Raw genomic sequence first — 18,411 nt, 5'->3', positions numbered from 1 at the left:
AGGCAGAGAGAGAGAGAGAGAGAGAGAGAGAGAGAGAGAGGTCTTCCATCCACTGGTTTACTCCCCAACTGGCTGCAATGGCTGGAGCTGTGCCTATCCAAAGCCAGGAACCAAGAGCTTCTTCCTGGTCTCCCATGTGGTACAGGGGCCCAAGGACTTGGGGCATCTCCTACTGCTTTCCCAGGCCATAGCAGAGAGCTGGATCAGAAGAGGAGCAGCCAGGACTCGAACCAGCGCCCATATGGGGTGCCAGCACTGCAGGTGGAGGATTTACCCACTACACCATAGCACTGGCCCTGGCCCATGCCTATTAAGTGACTCTTGCTACCTGGCCAGCCCCCGCATCCCTAAAGAGAAATGTGGGAAGTTTTGCTAGAAAGTTCTTCCTTATCCCAAATTGTGTCTTCTGCACTAGAAATCCTTAGGGAGGAAGCCCCAGGGAGGCCCACGGCTGGGCTGCAAGTAGGACATCAGACATGGGGTTGGCCAAGTTGCCCAACCCTCCCTGCACCCCTCCCTTCCTGTTGACTCTAGCTGCCCTGCAGTGGCCTGGGCCTGGCTCCTCAGGGACCTTTTGCTGTCTCGGGCTATGGAGCAAGACCCTCCGAGAGGACCCTTGCGTCCGCCCCCTGCCCTTCTTCCACATGTCACCCCACTCTCTCGGCCCTCCTGTGCCTCTCAGCCACCTCCTCCCTCAGAGTCCGGGCTGTTTTCCCCTCGTCTTCCCCACCATGCCTGCCCTTTCCCTGGCTGAGGTCACAGTTGGGCCTCGGGGGCCTGCGTGTTTACCAGCTGCAGCCACATACACACATCCTAACCCCTGGAACTGGAATGCGACCTTATGTCGAAATCAACTCTTTGTAGATATGAAGAAGGTGAGGATCATGTCAAGGGGAGGAGGCCCTGTGCAATGGCAAGCATTCTGTGTGAAGGAGGCCCGGGGGAGCTGGGGGCCCTGTAACCACAGAGGGGCAGATTGGGCTGACTCAGTTGCAGGCAAAGAATAGCTGGAGCCACAAGAAGCTGGAAGAAGCAAGAAGCCTCCTCCCCTAGAGCCACCTTGAATTTGGACTTCTTGCCCGTAGAACCATGGGAGTCCGATTTGTGACTGTTTTTGTCCCCTAGTTTGTGGTCATTGGTGACAGCAGCCCCAGGACATTTGCAGCATCTGCGACAGGGCCACCAGGAGCTGGAGCCCCCAGAGCTGCGCCCACTGCGCACCTTGGACCTCCCAGGCTGACTGGTGTCCACGAGCTCCATGCCCGGAGCTTCTGGTGCACTCTCAATGGTCGGCCACTATGGCTTCAGCCCCCACGCTCTCGCAGCTCTGTGTCCCTAGAGCGGCCCTGCTCCTACCTGGCTGGCTGCCCGGTGACAAGCCCCAACTTGTCTAAACCCCAGCAGTGGACGCGGCTTAGGCTCCCGCTGGGCCCCACTGCACGCAGAGGCACCTGACTTGCAGTTGGGGCTCAGGAACGTCCCCGGCGCAGGCCCCCAAAGCCCACTCCCGCCCCGTGCCACGTGAGCCGCTCCTGTGACTTTTTTGGCTGTGTGCATGGTTGTACGTATGTGTGCGTGCGTGCAATCATGGGTGTCCGTGTGCTGGTGTGTTCCCGCATGCAGGCATGTGTATATGTGCGCATGTGTGTTGACATGTGCTTACACGTGCATGTTTTCACAGTGCCTGTGCCTGTGTGTGGACAGCTGCCCCTCGCTCTGACTTGCCCACTGCTTGGTGCTCTCAGCCCCCTTGTGGGGAACGGGTGTCACTAGCAGGTAAAACGGCACCCACTCCAGCTGCTCCGTGGTTCTCACCTGCCACCCCCAGCCACTCTGTCCCCATGTGCAGGGCCAGAGGCTGCACCCTCACCCCACCTGTCTTGCCGCTTTCTGATTGGTCCTTATCCTCACGCTCTACAGCTGTGCCACCCTGAGGCACCTGTGACCGAAGCGCGGCCCTGAGCTTGACCCTCCTCGGCGGGCTGCCTGCAGGTGAATGTGTGGGCAGTGGGCGTGTGAGCAGGAACCCGGCTGTCACTGTGGACATCAGTGGGAAATCTGCTCCGTGTCGGCTGTGGGACTACCCTCTGTTCCTTCATAGTGCCCCTGGGAGCAGAGGGAGGCTGTCTTTTGTCTTCAGGCTGTGGTCAAGAGCAACCGCACTGACAACGCAGCATGCTACTTGACCGTGACCCACAAGCCCTCGCAGCCAGGCAGCTCACGGCCTTCGGTCAGGGCCGCATGGGTGCTGCCTGCGGGGTGCCCCCATGTGCAGCACCCACGTGACACCACCGTCCCACTGTGTCTCTGAGCCGCGGTGTGAGGAGGATGGACTTGGGCAAGCTTCCTGAAATGGGAGGGAAAGGCAGGCAGAGAGACAGAGATTCCGGGGGGACTCTGTGGCACCCACAGTGTGGACCCAGCGCCGCAGAGGCACAGGCGGGAGGCTCCATGTTTCCGTGTCTGCCCGGCCCTGGCGCTGGCTGCCACTCCTCCCCGCCAGCGAGGGGACTTGACTGAGGCCCCGACTCCTGGCCCGCGGCCAGTGGCCTTGCCCTCGGCCTGCCCAGCTCAGCAGAGATTGTCAGGCAATGGAGCACATGCCCCAGAATAGTGCTATGATGTCGCCGGCTGACATTCTATCGCTGGGCCGCCACGCTGAGCGGCGCCTCCCATCCCAAAAAGGAGAAACCTGGGGACGCGGGGTACCCTGGGGCTAGGCCAGGCGTCAGGACAACGCTGCTTGCTTGCGGCTCCTCTGGGCTCCGTCCCTCTTGGGCTGTCACTCGTAGCAGCCTCTGCCTGCTCTCCTCCCCGCAGCTGAGCCAGAGGCCCCTTGCGCAAGACAGAGGGGAGTGCAGCCAGGTCTAGCCCAGGCCACCTCAGCCCACCGGGGCCTTGCTCTGGGCTCTGTCCCTTTCCCAGGCACACCCATGTCTCCAACAAACGGGCTTTCCCGGGGCCCTGTGCACAGCCCTGTCCCCATCCTGTCCGGAGCAGTGGCCTCGAGTGTTGCACACACATCTGGTGTGAAGGGTCCGAGGGGCCCCACAGCCAAGAGGTGCTTGGCAAACGCTCAACCAGGAGACGGCAGGGGCCATCTCAGGCGCAGAGACAAAGCCCAACAGCCAGAGGCACTGCTTTCTGCGCGGTCCGCAGGCCCAGCGCTGGAGTACAGCACACGGAGCCCGCTTGCACAGTGTTTCTTTAATTGAAAGACAACAGCCGACCTCAGAAGCATGGCCTCATCGAGCTGGGGGTGAGGCTCCCTCCCACCAAGCAGGGCCCAGAGACAAGGAGGAGGATCTGCCACCATGGCAGGGCGGGCGGGGGGGGGGGCAGCCAACGGGAACCACCACTTGGGACTCTGGCGGGATGTTGGGCCCCCACCTTCCCACCTCTTCCAAGGCTGTCTGGGCTCGGGGCAAGGAATGGGAGGGGCAAGCTGGGGAGGCAGTTGCCCCCGGGCTGGCTTGGACCGGGCTGGGCAGAGGCCAGGAAGACAGAAAGCAGAACCACCACAAGGCAAAGGGTCGATCACGGTGTATGTGTGAGAGCAAGAGGGAGACTGAGACAGAGAGAGTGAGAGAGAGAGAGAGAGAGAGAGAATGAAGCCAGGTCCATAAAGATGCAGGGGAACAGATCAGCAAACCCAGAAAGGAGAAAAGATCTAGCACAAGACAGAGATGGAGAGGGAGAGAGACGCTGGTCTAGGGGCCGCTAGAGCAAGGTGCCCAGCTTGGGTAGATGAGCGGGAGGACCATTGTCCTAGGACTGCCGCCTGGGACAGGTGGATTTCAGGGTGAGAGGGGGAAGCTTGGCAGGGGCGCCTCTGAGTGGCTGTGGTGCGTGAGCGGGGGCAGTTGGGCAGCCGAGGGGCCCGTGCCTTGTAGCCACTCTCAGGAAGAGTGGCCCGGCAGACAGAGGCCACAAGGGGGCGGTAAACTGGGAACGCAGGGGAGGCGCTGGGTTGGATGCAGCCAGGCAGGAGCTCCCTTGCTTTGCCTTCCTCCTTCAGGACCTCTGGCCTCGCTCCCCAGAGACCCCAGCGAGGCTACCATGGCAGCTGCTGCGGCTTCTACTTTTTGTAGTTGCCGAACTGGATGGCCAGGCGGTCAGTGACGCAGCGGAAGGTGGCCGGCTGCACCTCCCAGTAGGGCACGGGGTTGTTGAAGAGGCTGATGCCGTTGTAGTAGGCCCGCTTCACCCCGAAGCCCACGGGGCAGAAGTCGTTGACACCCACCTTGGTGATGTTGTTGGAATGCAGATAGACCACCTGTGGACGGAGCACGGCCCAGGCTGCTGTCACGGCCGGGGAGGGGAGTGCACACCCGGGAGGGTCTGGCCCCCTGCCCTCTTCCGCCCCAGCCGCAGCCTCGCAGGTGTCATCGCATCACCTTATACCCACATTGCCCTAGAGGCTTCTCTCCTGCATCAGGAGGAGAAAATTGAGCCCGGGGCCCCGGCTGGGGGGTGGGTTGAAGGTAGAAGCTTGGTGGGGTGCCGTAGGGCTGTACTGGGTGGAATGAGGCTGTAAGGGCTGCCTTGAGTCGAGGGGTTGGAAGTGCTGTGAGGACTACCGAGACAAGGAAGGAAGGCACGCTGAAGGCGCTTTGTCTCTAGAGTGAGAGGTGCTGCCCTGCGGGCAGCCCTTACAGCCTGCTGGACCTTCAGAACAACGACATCTTGCGTGGGAGGCGGAGTCAGGAACCCAGTGGTGCTGAGGAGGACGCTGGCCGCTAGAGGGCGCGCTCAGCCCGGCTTGCGCCGCACTGTCCCAGAGCTGGGCGGGCCAGAGGCAGGACACAGCCAGATGGAGGAGGAGAGCACTCCAGTCGTGTGTGATGGGGCTGAGGGAGAGGTGGAGGCCCAAAGCAGGGCTGAGCGAGCCCAAGTTCACCCATGTGCTGCAAGCCAAGGCCTTGGCCCTGAGGGAGGGGCCATGGGGACTGCTCCTTTCCCGGGATGGCCAGGGGAAGCTCTGTGGACTGTGCCTTGAAAAGCAGGGGCCGGGAGCCCAGGAACAGGTCCTGGTCCTGCAGTCCTCTGGTACCTGGCAGCCAAGGGTCCCTTGCTACCTCCCCCTGCCTCCCCTCACCTGGAGGAGCTTGAGGTCGGGCAGCCCAGCAGGCACCCTGGACAGCTTGTTGTTGTCTAGATGAAGCTCCCGCAGGGTGGGTAGAAAGCTCAGGCTCCCGTTCTCAATCATCCGGATCTGGTTGTGGCCCAGGCCCAGCCTGCAGAGGTGCACACGAGGCGCAGTCAGAGGCTGGAGGGGGAACAAGGCAGTGTGTGGGGCCATTGTGCTGCCCCTCCCTCTGGGCTTCCGGTCCCACCTGTACAACTTGGAGTATCGGAGCAGATCCTCCAGCTCGATGGCTTGAATTTTGTTGTGGTCCAGATGGAGTTCATTCAGGGTCTCTGGCAGATCTACCCAGAAGTGAGGGAATACTGAGGTGAACATGGGCGCCAGGGCAGGTGCAAAGGCCTTGAAGCAAGTGCCTCTTTCCTACCTTTGGGGATGCCAGTGAGCTTGGCTTCTGAGATGCGCAGGTAGTTGAGCTTCAGGCCATCAAAGGCTCCAGGTTCAAAGCCACTGTTCTCTAGGGGGTTCCCGCCCATCTCTGGTAAAGACAGAGAGAGACTCCATCAGCCCAGGAGCTGGTGGCTGCCTACAGCCCCCTGGAGCCTGGTGTTTCTGGGCTCAGGCCCACGTGATGGGCCCTGCTGATGGCCAGCTCTGCCCAAGTCCTCCTGAAAGCCAGTACAGCAGTTTAGAGGGCTAATTGCAAACTCCTAACTGGTCAAGGCTGCTAGCCTCAAGGGCCTTGGCCCTGGCATTGGCTTCCAGGGACAGAGAGGGACAAGAGGAGAGAAGCAAGCCAGAGATGCTGGCAGGTCTGGCTGCCCCAGTTCTCCCGCCTTCCCCTCTGTCCCGGTGCAGCGGTCCTGCACGCTGCTTTTTTGGCCTGCATTGGGGCTGTGCTGAGATTCTGTGCCTTTCCTTTGACCATTCGGAGGACTATTGCTCGAGCCAACGCTTTGTAGCTGGCCCTGGTCTCCCTTCACCGGGCTTTGAGATAAGCTTCTGGAATGTTCCCCGGGCTCGCCCATGGCCCCTTCGCCAGGACCCCGGCCTGCAGCCACACTCACCGATGCAGTTCATGTTGCGGAGCCCACTGAACACGCCCTTGGGCACCTTGCGGATGCGGTTGTCATGGATGCGGAGCTCCACCAGAGAGCTGGGCAGGTTGGGCGGGATCTCCACCAGGTGGTTCTTGGAGATGTAGAGCTTCTGCAGCTTCCGCAGCGGGCTGAAGGCCTTCTCGTGGATCTTGGTGATCTTGTTGTTCACCAGGACGAGGGCCTGAGGCACAGGAGGCGGGAGGTGAATGTCTGCTCCCCGGTCCACCCCGGCCCTTGCTCCCTTCTTCCTTGTGGGCTGGGCACCAGACTGGGAGCCAGCAGGGCCAAGAAGGGCGCTGAGCTGAGAGCTGCTGGTCCCGCACTTGCGGCTGCTCATGCCCCAGAACCCCGGCGGCTGGCACCACGGTTGGTCCCTGCACAGCGCATGCATCCGTGCACATGCACCCGTAGGGACTCATTCCCCTCCCCCCCAGCCCCTTGGGAAGAGCATAGCGGGCCGGAAGGGGAGGGGCTCACGTAGAGGTGCTGGAGGCCCTTGAAGTCGTCCTTGCGGAGCTCGGAGATGTCGTTGTTCTGAAGGTCCAGCAGTGTGGTGTCAGGCGACACCTCCTTGGGCACCGTCTTCAGACCTGGGGTGGCACACACAGGGTCCCTGATGTGATCCCGGGGACTCAGCTGCTCCCTCGCATCGCGCCTGCCCGCAAACCTGAGCGGGCTCACTCACCCTGTGCCCCTCCCCCACCCCGCATCCCACAGGACGCACGCACTGCCCAGGGTACTGACCCAGGTCAGAGCACTGAACAACCCGCAGGTGGCAGTGGCACCCAAAAGGACACATGGAGCTGAAGGTGGGCGTGAGGGCGTCCAGGTCGGGCACGCCCGAGGTGCTTTCGGCGCCCGAAGCCTCTTCATCATTCATCATGAGCAGCCCGTCGTCCAGGGCGAAGTCCCAGAAGCCTTTCTGCTCGAAGGGCAGGGCCTGGCCCAGGGCCAGCAGAGCCGCAAGGAGCCACAGGGGCCGCATGGTTGACGTGGTACCTGGGAGGAAGCGTTCTTCACTGAGCACTCCACACATCCTGGGCGCCCCCTCCCACCTGCCCCTCCCCCAACCACCGCTTGTCAGCAGCTGGCATGCAGTGCATGATGGGTCTGTGGCCCTCGCTTCTCCGCAGACATAGCCAGCCCCGGGGCAAGCGAGAGGTGGCAGCAACCAGTGTGAGCAGGAGGCAGCCAGCACACAGGATACCAGACGGCGCCTCTGGGGGTAGGGGTGGGAAGCCAGCAAGGCTGAGTAGCTGAGCTGGAGGGCAAAGCCCTCGAGGGCCACCCTGGGCCACGGCTGCTGGGACTTCTGGGCTGGGGGCCAGGGGGCTGCAGTGAGCGAGGGAGGGTCTGGGTCTCATGCTTTCCTTGCTGCAGGAAGGGAAGACTGTCCTTTGAGGCCAGGGGCGGGATCAGCTCTGAGCAGGGGGGTCTGGGCTGGAGGGGGCACGGCGCCGTTCCCCCTCCCCCCCCCCAGCTTGTTCCTGAGGCCTGGGCTTCCTCCTCTGGACGCCAGCCTCCGCCGGGATTGACCTGCAGAGCCTGCAGCTTCCAGCTCTGCTCCTGCCCTTCCTTGGTGCCTCTAGCCCGGCCCCTGGAGGGGCCCTGCGAGGAGCAGGCTGCCGCCTGGGTGGCGGGCAGGGTCAGGCTTGCTGGAGACCCCCCAGGATGAGGGAGGCAGCAGGGTGGGGGTGGAGCGGAAGCTGCCCTGCCCGAGCCTGCCCCAGCACCCACCTCTGCCTGCCTCCTGCCTCCTGGTTCAGACACTGCCCTGGCCTCTCCTACCACCCTCACCTACCCTGACCCCTCTCCCACCCTTGGCAAAGTCCCAGGTTTTGTCCCTGCCTCATTTTCCCCATCTGTTCCATGGGAAGAAACATGTCTGCTGGGGGTCTGGGGCTGCCCTGGATACCTCTGTGGACAGGAAGCCCAGCGAGGCACCGAATCGCCACAGCCCAGTGAGTTCCCCACTTGGGGCCCATCTGAGCAGGCAGACCCAGTCCGCAGGGTGAGGGGGCAGGGGGCTCAGCTGGCCACTGGGGCCTGCAGCTTCAGAGTCTTCGCCACCAGCAGGCTGTGGGCTTGAGGCCAGGCTTGGCCGGGTCTCGGTGTCTCGGCACAAGCACTGTACCTCCGGATCCCATCAGTGCCAGGGCTGTTTCTCCGGGGCCCTGGAGGTGCATCGGCATGTGGCTTGCCCCAGTGCCCTGCTGGCCCCTGCGCCCGGACACAGGGGTCCCTGGAGAGGCTCCAGCTGCCCCCCCAAGCCATGGCTGCAGATCCCACAGCAAAGTAGAGGGCAGAGCTCAAGGCTCAGCTCCACTTCCCTCTCACTTCCCTCGCTCCTGGGAGCCTGCGTGATCCACCCCCAGCTGCGGGGCCCAGGCTGGCTCAGGGCGAGTGGGGCTGCCCCGGGGAGCCCTCGGGTGTTGGCCGAAGCTTAGGTAGAAGGAGCCGTGCTCGCCTACCCGGATGGTGATTCCCTTCTTCTTCCCCTCAGCTGGCAACCTCCAGGGCAGGGCGGGGCAGGGTCTCCTGTGCCCCTGCCTAGTTGCCGCTGGATGGCGAAGCGCTGGAAGAAGGAGGAAGAGAGGCCGAGGCGGAGAGGAGACGCAGTATGGGAGCGAGTGAGGAGAGGCCGGCCCGCGCCGCCCCTGCCAAAGCCACTACCTCCCAGGGGAATGAGTCAGGGCTGGGAGGCCGCAGGGCCCTGGGAGGCTCTGCGATTTGCAGCCCACCTGGACGGGTGGGGGTGGGCTGGGCTGGGCTGCCAGGCGCAGGGGAGGCTGCAGGGAAGGGCCAGTGCAGGCAGGCCTTTTGCAGCCTGCCCGGGGCGGGGGCGGCCTGGAGGTCTCCACGGGACACCCCTCCCTAGGCCTCAAGTCTCTTGAGATGACCGGGAGCTGGGGCTCCCCCTGGGCACTCTGGGAAGGTGGGCAGCCTGCTGGCATGCTGCGAGGCCAGCCAGGGCAAGACTGGAGGAGCTCATCAGAGCCTTCCTGGGAGCCGGGGCTGTCCAGGATGTGTGGCAGTAGCTCGAGTCCAGTGTCCTTGTCGTGAACCTGGGTGTCCCCAAGGGGCTGAGAGGGGTCCAGGGTAGAGGCTGGCTCTCGGCCTACCTCTGAGTTCCAGCTCTGGCTCACCCTGAGGGCGGAGGGAAGCTGAAGGCAAGGCTTGGCCAGTTTTCCACGGCTCCTAGCTGGTGGGCTGGGGGCTGGCCGGGCTTCCCAGTAAAGGTTTCATTTCCCCTTAGACACGGAGCCAGCAGGGGGTGGCAAGGGATGCCAGCAGGGCCAGAGGGAGCTGGGGGAGCCCAGGGGGCACAAGCACTGGCCCCATTTTGTGGATGGGAAAACTGAGGCCTGGAGTGAGGAGCTGACTTGCTCCGACTCCGTCAGCTTGAGACTTGGAGCCCAGCTTTGGGGATTGCAGGCCTGGAACTTCCTGGCCTCAGCCCTGCCCTGCCTCCGCCCTGGCCTTCAGCAGTGGGGGTGCTGGCGGGTCTCCGGGCCTGGATGGCTTAGAGAGGATGAGGTGGTAGCTTAAGGACACTGCCTACACCTCACACTGAGCCCCAACCCCGCCACGTGTACACACACACACACACACACACACACTGGGACACCCACACCCTGCACTTTTTTCCTTCCTTGGTCTTCCGGGATGTATCCCCAAGGACTCAGGGGCGCCTTGAGCCTCATCAAAATGTGCCCTGAGCTCGCTGGCAGCCGCCTCCTCAGAGCAAAGGAAAGAAGTGGTCTCGGCGGCCCGTGCCAGCGCGGCGGCCGCAGGTGTGAGTGAGGGCAGAGGCCGGGCCTCCTGGAGCCTCGGAGCCGCCTCAATAGGGCCCTCCTTGTCTGGGCCTCTGAAAGCCAGTGCAGTTCTGCGGGCTGATCGCTCCAGGTTACAGCCCAACAAGACGTGCTGGCAGCCTCGGAGAACACGCAGGGGCCGTGCCAGGCATTCAGGCCAGGCCAAGGGCGGCGGGAGCAGGGTTTGAGGTCTGGCGGCTCCTGGGAGCTCGTCTGCAGATGTGCGCTGGCAGCTGCGCGGACGCGGACGCCCTGCTCGTAACCTGACCTGACCTCTGACACACGTGCTGTCTTCCCCCGGCCCCGCCAGGCTTCTGGGCCTGCAAGGCTGGGAGACAGGTGATGCTGCCCCATCTCCCTCTCTCCCCTCTTTGCCTACCAAAGTCTTCTGGGCCCAGCTTCAAGTAGCAGAGGGGTGCCCGGGCCCTGCCTGCCATCCCACCATGCCCCAGAAGGCTCTGCACTCATGTGTGTCTGCGCTGGTGGGAGGGGTGGAGACCCGGAGGCCATCCCCCCATCTGCATGCTGGCCGCCCCCTGGATCCACGGCCATTGCAAGGGAGGCAGATGCCCCAGCTCCTCCCTGCTGTGGCCCTGGCACTGCTGGGTAACCAGACGGAGCACTGGAGAAGCAGGCTAGACCTGGAAGGGGTTTCCTGGTCCCCCTGCACTTGGGCCGTGTGCTCTCCCTTCTTCTCCCATTTCCTGGCCTCCACTCACCATGTTCTAGACTCTTCCAGGAAGAGGGAGGGTGCTGTCACCTCCCAAGGGTGGGGTAGGGACTCAAGCGATTTCTTCACCTGACCCTACCTCTACGCTGTTGACCATAAGAAAGAAGCTATGATCCGAACACCAGGGCGCAGAGAGGTTACCCAGAACTCTTGTCCAAGGCCACACAGGGAGGACGTGGCGGAGCTGGGACTCCACTGTGCATCTGCCTGCCTGCCTGCCTGCCTGCCTGCCGAGCGAGGACAGCGGCCAGGCATCTGGAAGGCTGGGGAGCCTTCCCTCTCCTGGGCCCGGGGTTTCCCTGCACCCTCCTCTGTGCTGGCTTTTACTCTCTGCCAGGGGCTCTGGCTGGGGTGGGACCCAGCCCTCTTTAGCCAGCTGGAGAGGCCCAGGAGGTGAGGCCTCCCAGAGCTACCAGGGCTCCTATGGGTGCATGCCTCCCTGCAGTCAGGAAGCCCCCGATGCCCGTGGGAAGGTGTTCAAGGCCAAGCAGGGGTGCTCTATCCCTCTCCTTCAAGTCTCACTTCTGGTCATGAAGTTCCCAATCCCGGCGCCACCCAGGCCTCTGCCTGCTATATTCCCTTGGCCAGAGACCAGAGAGCTGGCAGCTTGTGAGGGAGAAGCAGGGGCAGGTTCAAGAGTTACCCAGGGGCCTGCACTTTGGTGTAGCTGGTAAAGCGGGCCACCTGCAGTGCCGGCAATCCATATGGGCGAAAGTTCTAGTCCCGGCTGCCCCACTTCTGAGCCAGCTCTCTGCTGTGGCTTGGGAAAGCAGTAGAAGATGGCCCAAGCCCTTGGACCCCTGTATCCACATGGGAGACCCAGAAGAAGCTCCTGGCTCCTGGCTTCGGATCGGCGCAGCTCCGGCCATTGAGGTCAATTGGGGAGTGAACCAGCAGATGGAAGACCTCTCTCTCTCTCTCTCTCTCTGTCTCTCCTTCTCTCTGTGTGTAACTCTGACTTTCATATCAATCAATAATTTTTTTTTTAAAGAGTCGCCCAGAGTCTTGGCTTGGCCCCTGCCCCATGTCCTCCAGCTCAGGCCACGCTGGTCTGTGTGCAACAGGAGAGTTTGATATAAGGAGGCTGGGGAGAGCCCCAGGGGGTGGAGAGCGGGGTTGGAGCTGAGCAGGCGGGCAGCCTACTGCATGTGGATGACCCGAGGCTGGCGGGCTCTGGGGGAGAAGGTGCCCTACACGGCCATCCCAGGGATTAGTCTATCCCAGAGCAGTGAGGAGAGTGGGGGAAGAAGGCAAATGCACGGGGCAGGGGGAGATGGGGTGGTTCCCAGGAGCCTGGGGGCCTGGAAGTAGGACAGGAGGCCCCTGGGAGCCGTCTGGCTGGGGGCACCAGTTGTGAGAAGGAACCTGCCCTTCTGCAGGGAAGGCTGGGATGCTGGTTCTTCCTGCTGGGCTGGAGAAAGGCTCAGCCATGCCCACCCAGCACCCCACGGCCCACAGCAGCGTGCCCCAGAAGAGCCCCCATCACCTTCCACCAATGGGCCACAGCGTGTGTAGGGATGGCTGGTCAGCCTGGAAGCAGAAGGGAGGTCAGCGTGGGCCTAGGAAGACCTTTGTCAAGGTCACAGGTGTTGTGGTGGGTAAGGAAGGTGACAGGCTGGTGGACGGGCTTGGAGCAGCACAGGGGGTGGAGGCCGGGGGACTGCCTCCCTGGAAAGAGTGGGACCAAGGACAAGGGCCTCCTGGGTCAGGCCCCTGCACAAGGTGAAGGAGGGCCAGTGCTGAGTGGGCCCAGGAAACCCAGGAGACAGGGAGGGGGTCCTGTACTGGCCCCAGCCACGCAGAGGTCACGGCGACCACTGCAATGTCACGGACAACACCCCTTCCTTCCACCCTTCCCCACTTGCAACCCTCCAGCTGTTGTAAGTCAATGCCCGTGACTGCACCTGAGAACAAGCTGGCATGGGACTGGGCCAAAGTGCTCAAGGCCGCTGGGATCCAGGGGGCTTAAAGACAGGCCAGGGGTGCTCCCACAACAGGCCAGCCCCCCGCCCCCCACGCCCCACTGCTCCAAGCCCGCTCCCGCTACCCAGTCCTGGCGGCTCAGTGGCAGCCCCGGGTCTTCCTTCCCAGCAGCCATACATGGGCATGTTACACACCAAGGTGCCCCTTGCTTGTGCACCAGCTCTCCTCGGAGGCGGCTGGCACTGAAGGTGCTCACCTGCCCTCCCGGATGCGGGTCCCCCAGGAGCCTCCCTGGTCGTGAGGGAGCCTGTGAACATCTCCAACTTGTGTCAGTGCAGGGCGGAGAGCTGGCAGGCCAGGGAGGGGTGAGGGCAGAGGCAGGAGCCCGCACACGGTGGGCGGGAGTCGCTTGATGGCTCAGGAGAGGGGGCTTCCTGCTCCTGTTCAGCAGAACTGGGCAGGGCAACCCTCACTAACCAGGGGCCAGGCATGCGGGCACTCAACTTGGGGTGCTCCCTCCCCCAACCTCCCAGGCCGCTCAGGGGACACCCGGACAGCTCGGTTCTCCTTCTCCTGGGTCCTGCTCCCCTCCTCCGATCATTCTGCATTCCAGTCTAAGGGGGTTCTGGGGGACAGATAGGACTGAGCCACTCAGGCAACCCTACTCAGGGCCCCTGCCCACAGGGCTCCATGGACCCACACCCCGTTCAGGGGGAAGTAGAGGCAGGGCATTGGCCTGTGAGCGAGCCAGAACCATCTGGGCAGGGTGCCTGGGGCGTGCCTGGGAAACCAAGTCTCGCAGTCCGTGCCAAGCACGAGCCACAGGCAGTAGGGGCTGCTTCAGAGCACTGAGCTCAGCGGGTGCCCAGGGCGGGGAAGGCGCCAGGCCCAGCGAGGCCGGCACAGTTGAGGGCGCCCCTGGGGCTTGCAAGGAAGGGCAAGGTCATTGGCAGAGGTGGGGTGCTAGCCGCGCAGCCATGCCTCGGTGATGCTCCCGGCAGACAGACTGGATGGGACAGAGTAAGGTCAGAGTGCAGAGGCAAGGGTGGGATGAGGGAAGGCACCTGGGGGGGGGGCGGGGAAAAAGAGGCGGAAACAGGATGAGGACCAGCGGAGCTGCAGGGTGGCGGTGATGGGGCAGGGACCGTGAGCCTGCAGCGGATGCCTTGGAAATCTGAACGGGGCTAGCAGGCGGCAACAGGGCAGGACTGAGGCAGCGGAGACAGTTTGAGGCCATTGTGGGGACAGTGGGGACAGTGTGGAGCTGGCGCAGGGTTGGGGGGGCCCTACCTGGGGAGGGGAAGTGGCCAGGCGCAGGCCGGCTAGGTGGCGGGCTGGGATGTCAGGCTGTCCGTACTTCCGTCCGTCGGGGTGGGGGGGGCCGACCGAGAGCAGCTGCTCGCTCCTGGGCAGTTGGTGGAGAGAGGGAGGCAGAGGCGGCAGGAGCTGAGGCTAAAGGCTGGGCGGGCGGGCCGACAGGGAGGGGACGCGGGGAGGGGGCGGGGAGGGAGGCAAGGAGGGAGGGGGCCGGAGGGCGGGCCGGAGGGAGGGGTAGGCTTCCCGCCCCCCTGGCAGCTTCAAAGGGAGCAATTTTCTCGTAGACGGCTGGGCTAGGCTAGCTGCGCCCCTCCCCTCCCCCGCTCCCCAGCCCCCTCCCCCGGGCGCACACTCACACTCACTCACACAAGGGCCCAGCGTCAAACTTTCCACTGCCCAGATGGGGACACTGAGGCGCTTGCTGGAGACCTGCCAGGCAGAGGAAAGAAGCCGAGGGGGAGGTGGCCTCGGGGTGCTAGGCCAGTGAACGGGTCCTGGAACTCTGTCCTACGCCCGCCCAGAACCTGCGGCCACTGGGGCCTGAACAAGGAGGTGGCTTCGCTGGGATCGGAGAAGGAGCTGGTGTGGATTTCTGGAAGGGCTTGATCTAGGCTCCCGGGCGCTCTGTACCTCCCTTCCCTTCCTTGCTTCCCTCCCTCCCATCCAGCCTTTCTTTCCTTACTGAGAGCACCAGTGGCTCTCTGTGAAAGGAGGGAAGCCTGGGAGAGGCTGTGAGTGGGAAAGCGCATTCCGAGAAGAGAAGAGGCGCCCAGCGAGGCTCGAGTCACCGTTCTTGCTCAATCCCGCAGGTCCCCTAGGGCGAGGAGGAGGACCAGCTCACCGCTCTGTGGGTGGCACTTCCTCTGTGCTGACTGCCGCACTGGTCACTTACAGGAGGTAACAGGGTTAGGCCGCCAAGCCTCAGAGCTGCTTCCTGATGGCCCCAGGGAGTCCCGCTCCCCCGCAGCTAGGGGTCCTCACACCTCCTCCCTGTCGGGGGTGGCTCCCTCCCGTCAGAGCAGCTGCTGAGCCAGGGCTTGGAAGGAGTGAGAAACCCCAGTAGGGCGCCACACTGAGGCCAGGAAAACTGGGCATGGACTGGGGGGGAGGAGGAAAGGGCAAAGGGGCGGAGGGGGACCCCCGGGAGCTCTGCCTACCTGGCATGGCATGAGGTCTGAAATAGCACAGGCCGGGGCCAGACCCTCTCATAAGGGCCCTAAGGTATGGCTGGGCACCGTGTCAGCTCGAGGCCCTACTGGGACAGGGAACACGCGATGGCTCAACCAAGCTATGGTCCTAGAAGAAGCTTCCAGGCCGGACCACGTAGAAGAGAGAAGGAGCTGCGGTTCCCTCTGGCTCGCACAGTTGGGACCAGGAGGTTGGGAGCACAGACCTCGTGTCTTCCTTTTGCCGCGAGATGTCTCCCGACACGTGTGGCAGCAGACAGAACCACGTGGGCACCCTGGAGCCCCGCAGAGCTGCAGCACTGCCACTCGTGGCCACCTGGCCACATCTCTGCTCCTGCCCTGCCCTGGATTCACAGCCAGGTATCACTCAGGGCTAAGCGTGTTGGTGGGGACCAGGGACACAAAGCCCACAAGGCACTCTGCTCTGTGAGAGCAGCCAGGTGCAGAGTCCCGGAGTGCTTGGTCCCATTCAGAGGAAATGGCCAGGCCAGGCCCATCCGTAAGAGACTGAGAGGAGAGAAGAGATGGGCGGGAATGGGAGGGGTTGTGGGGGGGGGGGGCAGGGCTAGCGAAAGGTCTGTGTTTTCTTGCTGAGGGAATGAAAATGTTCTAAAAGTGACCTTGGGGATGGCTGCAGCTCTGTGAAGATCCTAAAGGAGATTGTATGGTGCAAAAGAGCTTCAAAAAGTTCGTGGAGAATGGAATTTAGAGAAATGCAGATCTTGAAATCCACGCACGCATATGGGGATGCAAAGTAGGTCTCAAAAAAAAAAAAAAAAAAAGCAGTGTTGCAAAAGGAAAAACTCAGAAGGTACCCAGCTGCCCACACACGCTTACCTGAGGAGCCCTTTGCTGAGCACAGAGCCACCTGCTCCCGGGGGCTGGGGCCTTAGGCGCTGGATCACTCTGGCCTTGGCCTCCTAGAGCCCCAGGAGGCAGACTGTGGCACGAGCAGGGGACTGTCGTGTTCTTGTGTCTTGCCCCTGCAGGGCCACACCCAGGAAGGCTTCCTGAAGGAGGTGACAGAGCAGGGAGCAGCAGAAGCCCTTGCACGCAGCTGGCTCTCAGGACTCCAACAGGCACCAGGCATGTTCCTGGAGGGGCTTGGGGATGATGATAAGGTGATACCCCCGGCCACCCCACACAGGACCAGGAAGCACCGGATACACTTGGGAGCGCTTCCTTGAAGGCGGGGGATGCATCTGGGCGATCCTTGCATAAATACGGTTCTCATGCCTGGAAGGTTCTGTGTCTGTGGTTTGTAGTCTGCAATAAGCCGTAACTGCACGCTCGCTCCCAGGCCCACTGAGTCACTGGGCCTGCCTCCTTAATTTGGGGGTCACTCCCACACCAGCCAGGGAGCACCTCGGTTCTTGGGTCTCCCCCCATGCTGTGCAGGAAGCATCTAGACCCCAGCTGATGTGCAGGGGTACAGAGCACCCTCACTGGCTAGAGGGGTCAGGTGGCTTCCTGCCCTTTTGGCTTCCCTGAAGGGGGAGGAGGCAGGCAGAGGGCGGGAGGAGTGCAAGGGGGGGCAAGGCAGGAAGGAAGAGCAGGCATTTCCGGAGGCCCCCAGGGCTCCCAAGGAGGAGGAGGAGGCCAGAGCACAGCTGTCTCAGCTCTCCAGGAGCAAGGGGTGGGGGCGGCAGAGCGGGGCTCCTCCAGCATGGTGGCCGGCCAGTGTGTGCGACTCTGGGACAAGCCTCTGGAGCCCAAGCTGGGACACTTCCCACCGAGCTCTCAGCCCCGTCAGGCTTCGGGGAGTTTCGGACTCCGTGCTCAGAGCAGCCAGCCTCACCTAGCCCTCCCGCAGGCAGCTGCTGGCAGATGGGTGGGTGTGAGGCATAGGCCTGTGCCTTGGAGTCCCACGGAGGGAAGGGCTGCGGGGAGGGCACGCCCCCTCCCCGGGGTGTCCGAGTGCAGCCGGCTGCCACTCCCTTGGCTCGTGTGCGCAGAAGGACCCTGTGTCAGCTGCAGCCTGTCCCCCCACAGCTGGCTTGCAGCTGTTTGTGCCCTGGCTTCAAAGCGGGTCCTCTACGAGTCAGCCCCCAGGCTCTCAGGCCCTGTCCCGCAGGGCCTCCCTCCCCATCAGAGAGTGTGTCGGGTCAGCCCAGAGCCAGGGCTCTCTCCCATGAGCATACCCTGATGCCTCAGTTTCCCGGACTCATCCTCAGCCAGGCCACTTCTTGAGTTGAGTGGCCATGCCCAGAGCACCCCAAGATTCCAGGTGCTGCTCCCAGCCTGCCGGTTTTGTCCACCCCCATGGGGCCTGGGCAGGGCCAGCGGGGGCAGAGCTGTGGCACAGCACTGGGCATTAGGGGGACCATCGGAGTACAGGGAGCGGGGCATCTGGGAAGGCACCTCTTGCCCTTATGCCGGAGAGATAGCTGAGCTGGTGCTGAGTGGGCCGAGCTTCCACTTTCTGGAAGCTTCCCAGTGCCGGATGGCCGAGGCGTGGCTGGTGAAAGCTGGCACTCTCCATGCCAAGAGCTTTTTTTGACCTTCCCCTGAGGACATAATCACACAGCATCTCTCCCCTCTGGGCCACCAGGGCTGTAATTTCAGGGCCCGTGGGGGGCTACGCAGAGGTCCAGCCTGTATCTAGCTATCTTTAGCAAGGCGTGGTCTGGGGCGTGGCCAGAGCAGGGTGAGTGGACAGGGGCTGTGTCATGGGGAGGCCTCCGTGGCCAGCCTTCAAAGCCAAGGAGACGGATGCAGGCCATGATGTCCCCAAGGATCCTGAGCCTCAACTCTGGCCCTCAGCGGTGATCCGATCAGATCCCTGGCAGAGGCCAGCACCTAGCCCGAGGGCCGGATAGTCTAGCTAGTGTGTCTGGGGTTGTCCCTTTGTGGCCACCACGGAGGAAGGAGCTTGAGTGAAGCTTGCCTGCCGTATAAGGCAGGGGAGAAGACTCGGAACAGGAGGCAGGGAGGCCAGAGACAAACAGATGGATTGGAGAATTTGCAGACCAGTGGGACTCACTGTGGGACGGGGGTCAGGCGAAGGGGAGCAGAGGAACAAAGTCATACTGTGGTCCCCAACAGGGGACACAGGCCCAACCCCAAGGGGCACTTGGCTCCCCGGCCCTTCTCCACCCCTTGAACTGTTGCTGGTCTTGTGAGTCACTCGTGCAGCGACCCTAGGAGAGCTCATTGGAGAAGCTGACGGCGGGAGCATGGGCACAGGGTGTCAGGGGAAATACCTGGGGATGTCCCTTGTGGTGCGGGCCCCTCCTCATCCCCGTGGGCCTGC

General features: G+C 63.1%; 1 protein-coding gene and 1 long non-coding RNA gene across 8 annotated transcripts; one reads left to right on the top strand and one right to left on the bottom strand.

Annotated features, from left to right (window-relative positions):
- Positions 1-3,192: 3,192 nt before the first annotated feature.
- Positions 3,193-14,125, bottom strand: BGN (biglycan). 7 transcript variants are annotated; one of them, XM_070066300.1, is made up of 10 exons: positions 13,945-14,085; positions 12,218-12,261; positions 8,658-8,761; positions 6,931-7,185; positions 6,664-6,776; positions 6,154-6,367; positions 5,514-5,624; positions 5,337-5,430; positions 5,099-5,237; positions 3,193-4,276 (listed from the first exon to the last, which is right to left on the bottom strand). In XM_070066300.1, exons 4-10 carry the CDS (start codon positions 7,169-7,171, stop codon positions 4,079-4,081), a joined length of 1,110 nt encoding a protein of 369 aa, XP_069922401.1. In that variant the 5' UTR covers positions 7,172-7,185; positions 8,658-8,761; positions 12,218-12,261; positions 13,945-14,085; the 3' UTR covers positions 3,193-4,078.
- A 1,146-nt stretch (positions 14,126-15,271) lies between these two features.
- On the top strand, positions 15,272-16,397 carry LOC138847616 (uncharacterized). The gene is made up of 2 exons (XR_011385499.1): positions 15,272-15,518; positions 16,148-16,397. It is a non-coding gene; the product is annotated as an uncharacterized lncRNA (long non-coding RNA).
- The last annotated feature ends 2,014 nt before the right edge of the window (positions 16,398-18,411 follow it).

Source organism: Oryctolagus cuniculus, chromosome X, assembly GCF_964237555.1.
Source record: "Oryctolagus cuniculus chromosome X, mOryCun1.1, whole genome shotgun sequence".
Classification (NCBI taxonomy): Eukaryota; Metazoa; Chordata; class Mammalia; order Lagomorpha; family Leporidae; genus Oryctolagus; species Oryctolagus cuniculus.
This window is presented reverse-complemented; position numbering and strand designations above follow the sequence as displayed.

Excerpts from the sequence above, each read along its gene's own strand:
- BGN (XM_070066299.1), bottom strand. The coding sequence starts at position 12,971 with ATGTTCACAGGCTCCCTCACGACCAGGGAGGCTCCTGGGGGACCCGCA. Across the intron at positions 6,777-6,930 it reads TGTTCAGTGCTCTGACCTGG|GTCTGAAGACGGTGCCCAAG; the intron begins GTCAGTACCCTG and ends GTGCCACCCCAG. Across the intron at positions 5,431-5,513 it reads GCTCACTGGCATCCCCAAAG|ATCTGCCAGAGACCCTGAAT; the intron begins GTAGGAAAGAGG and ends ACTTCTGGGTAG.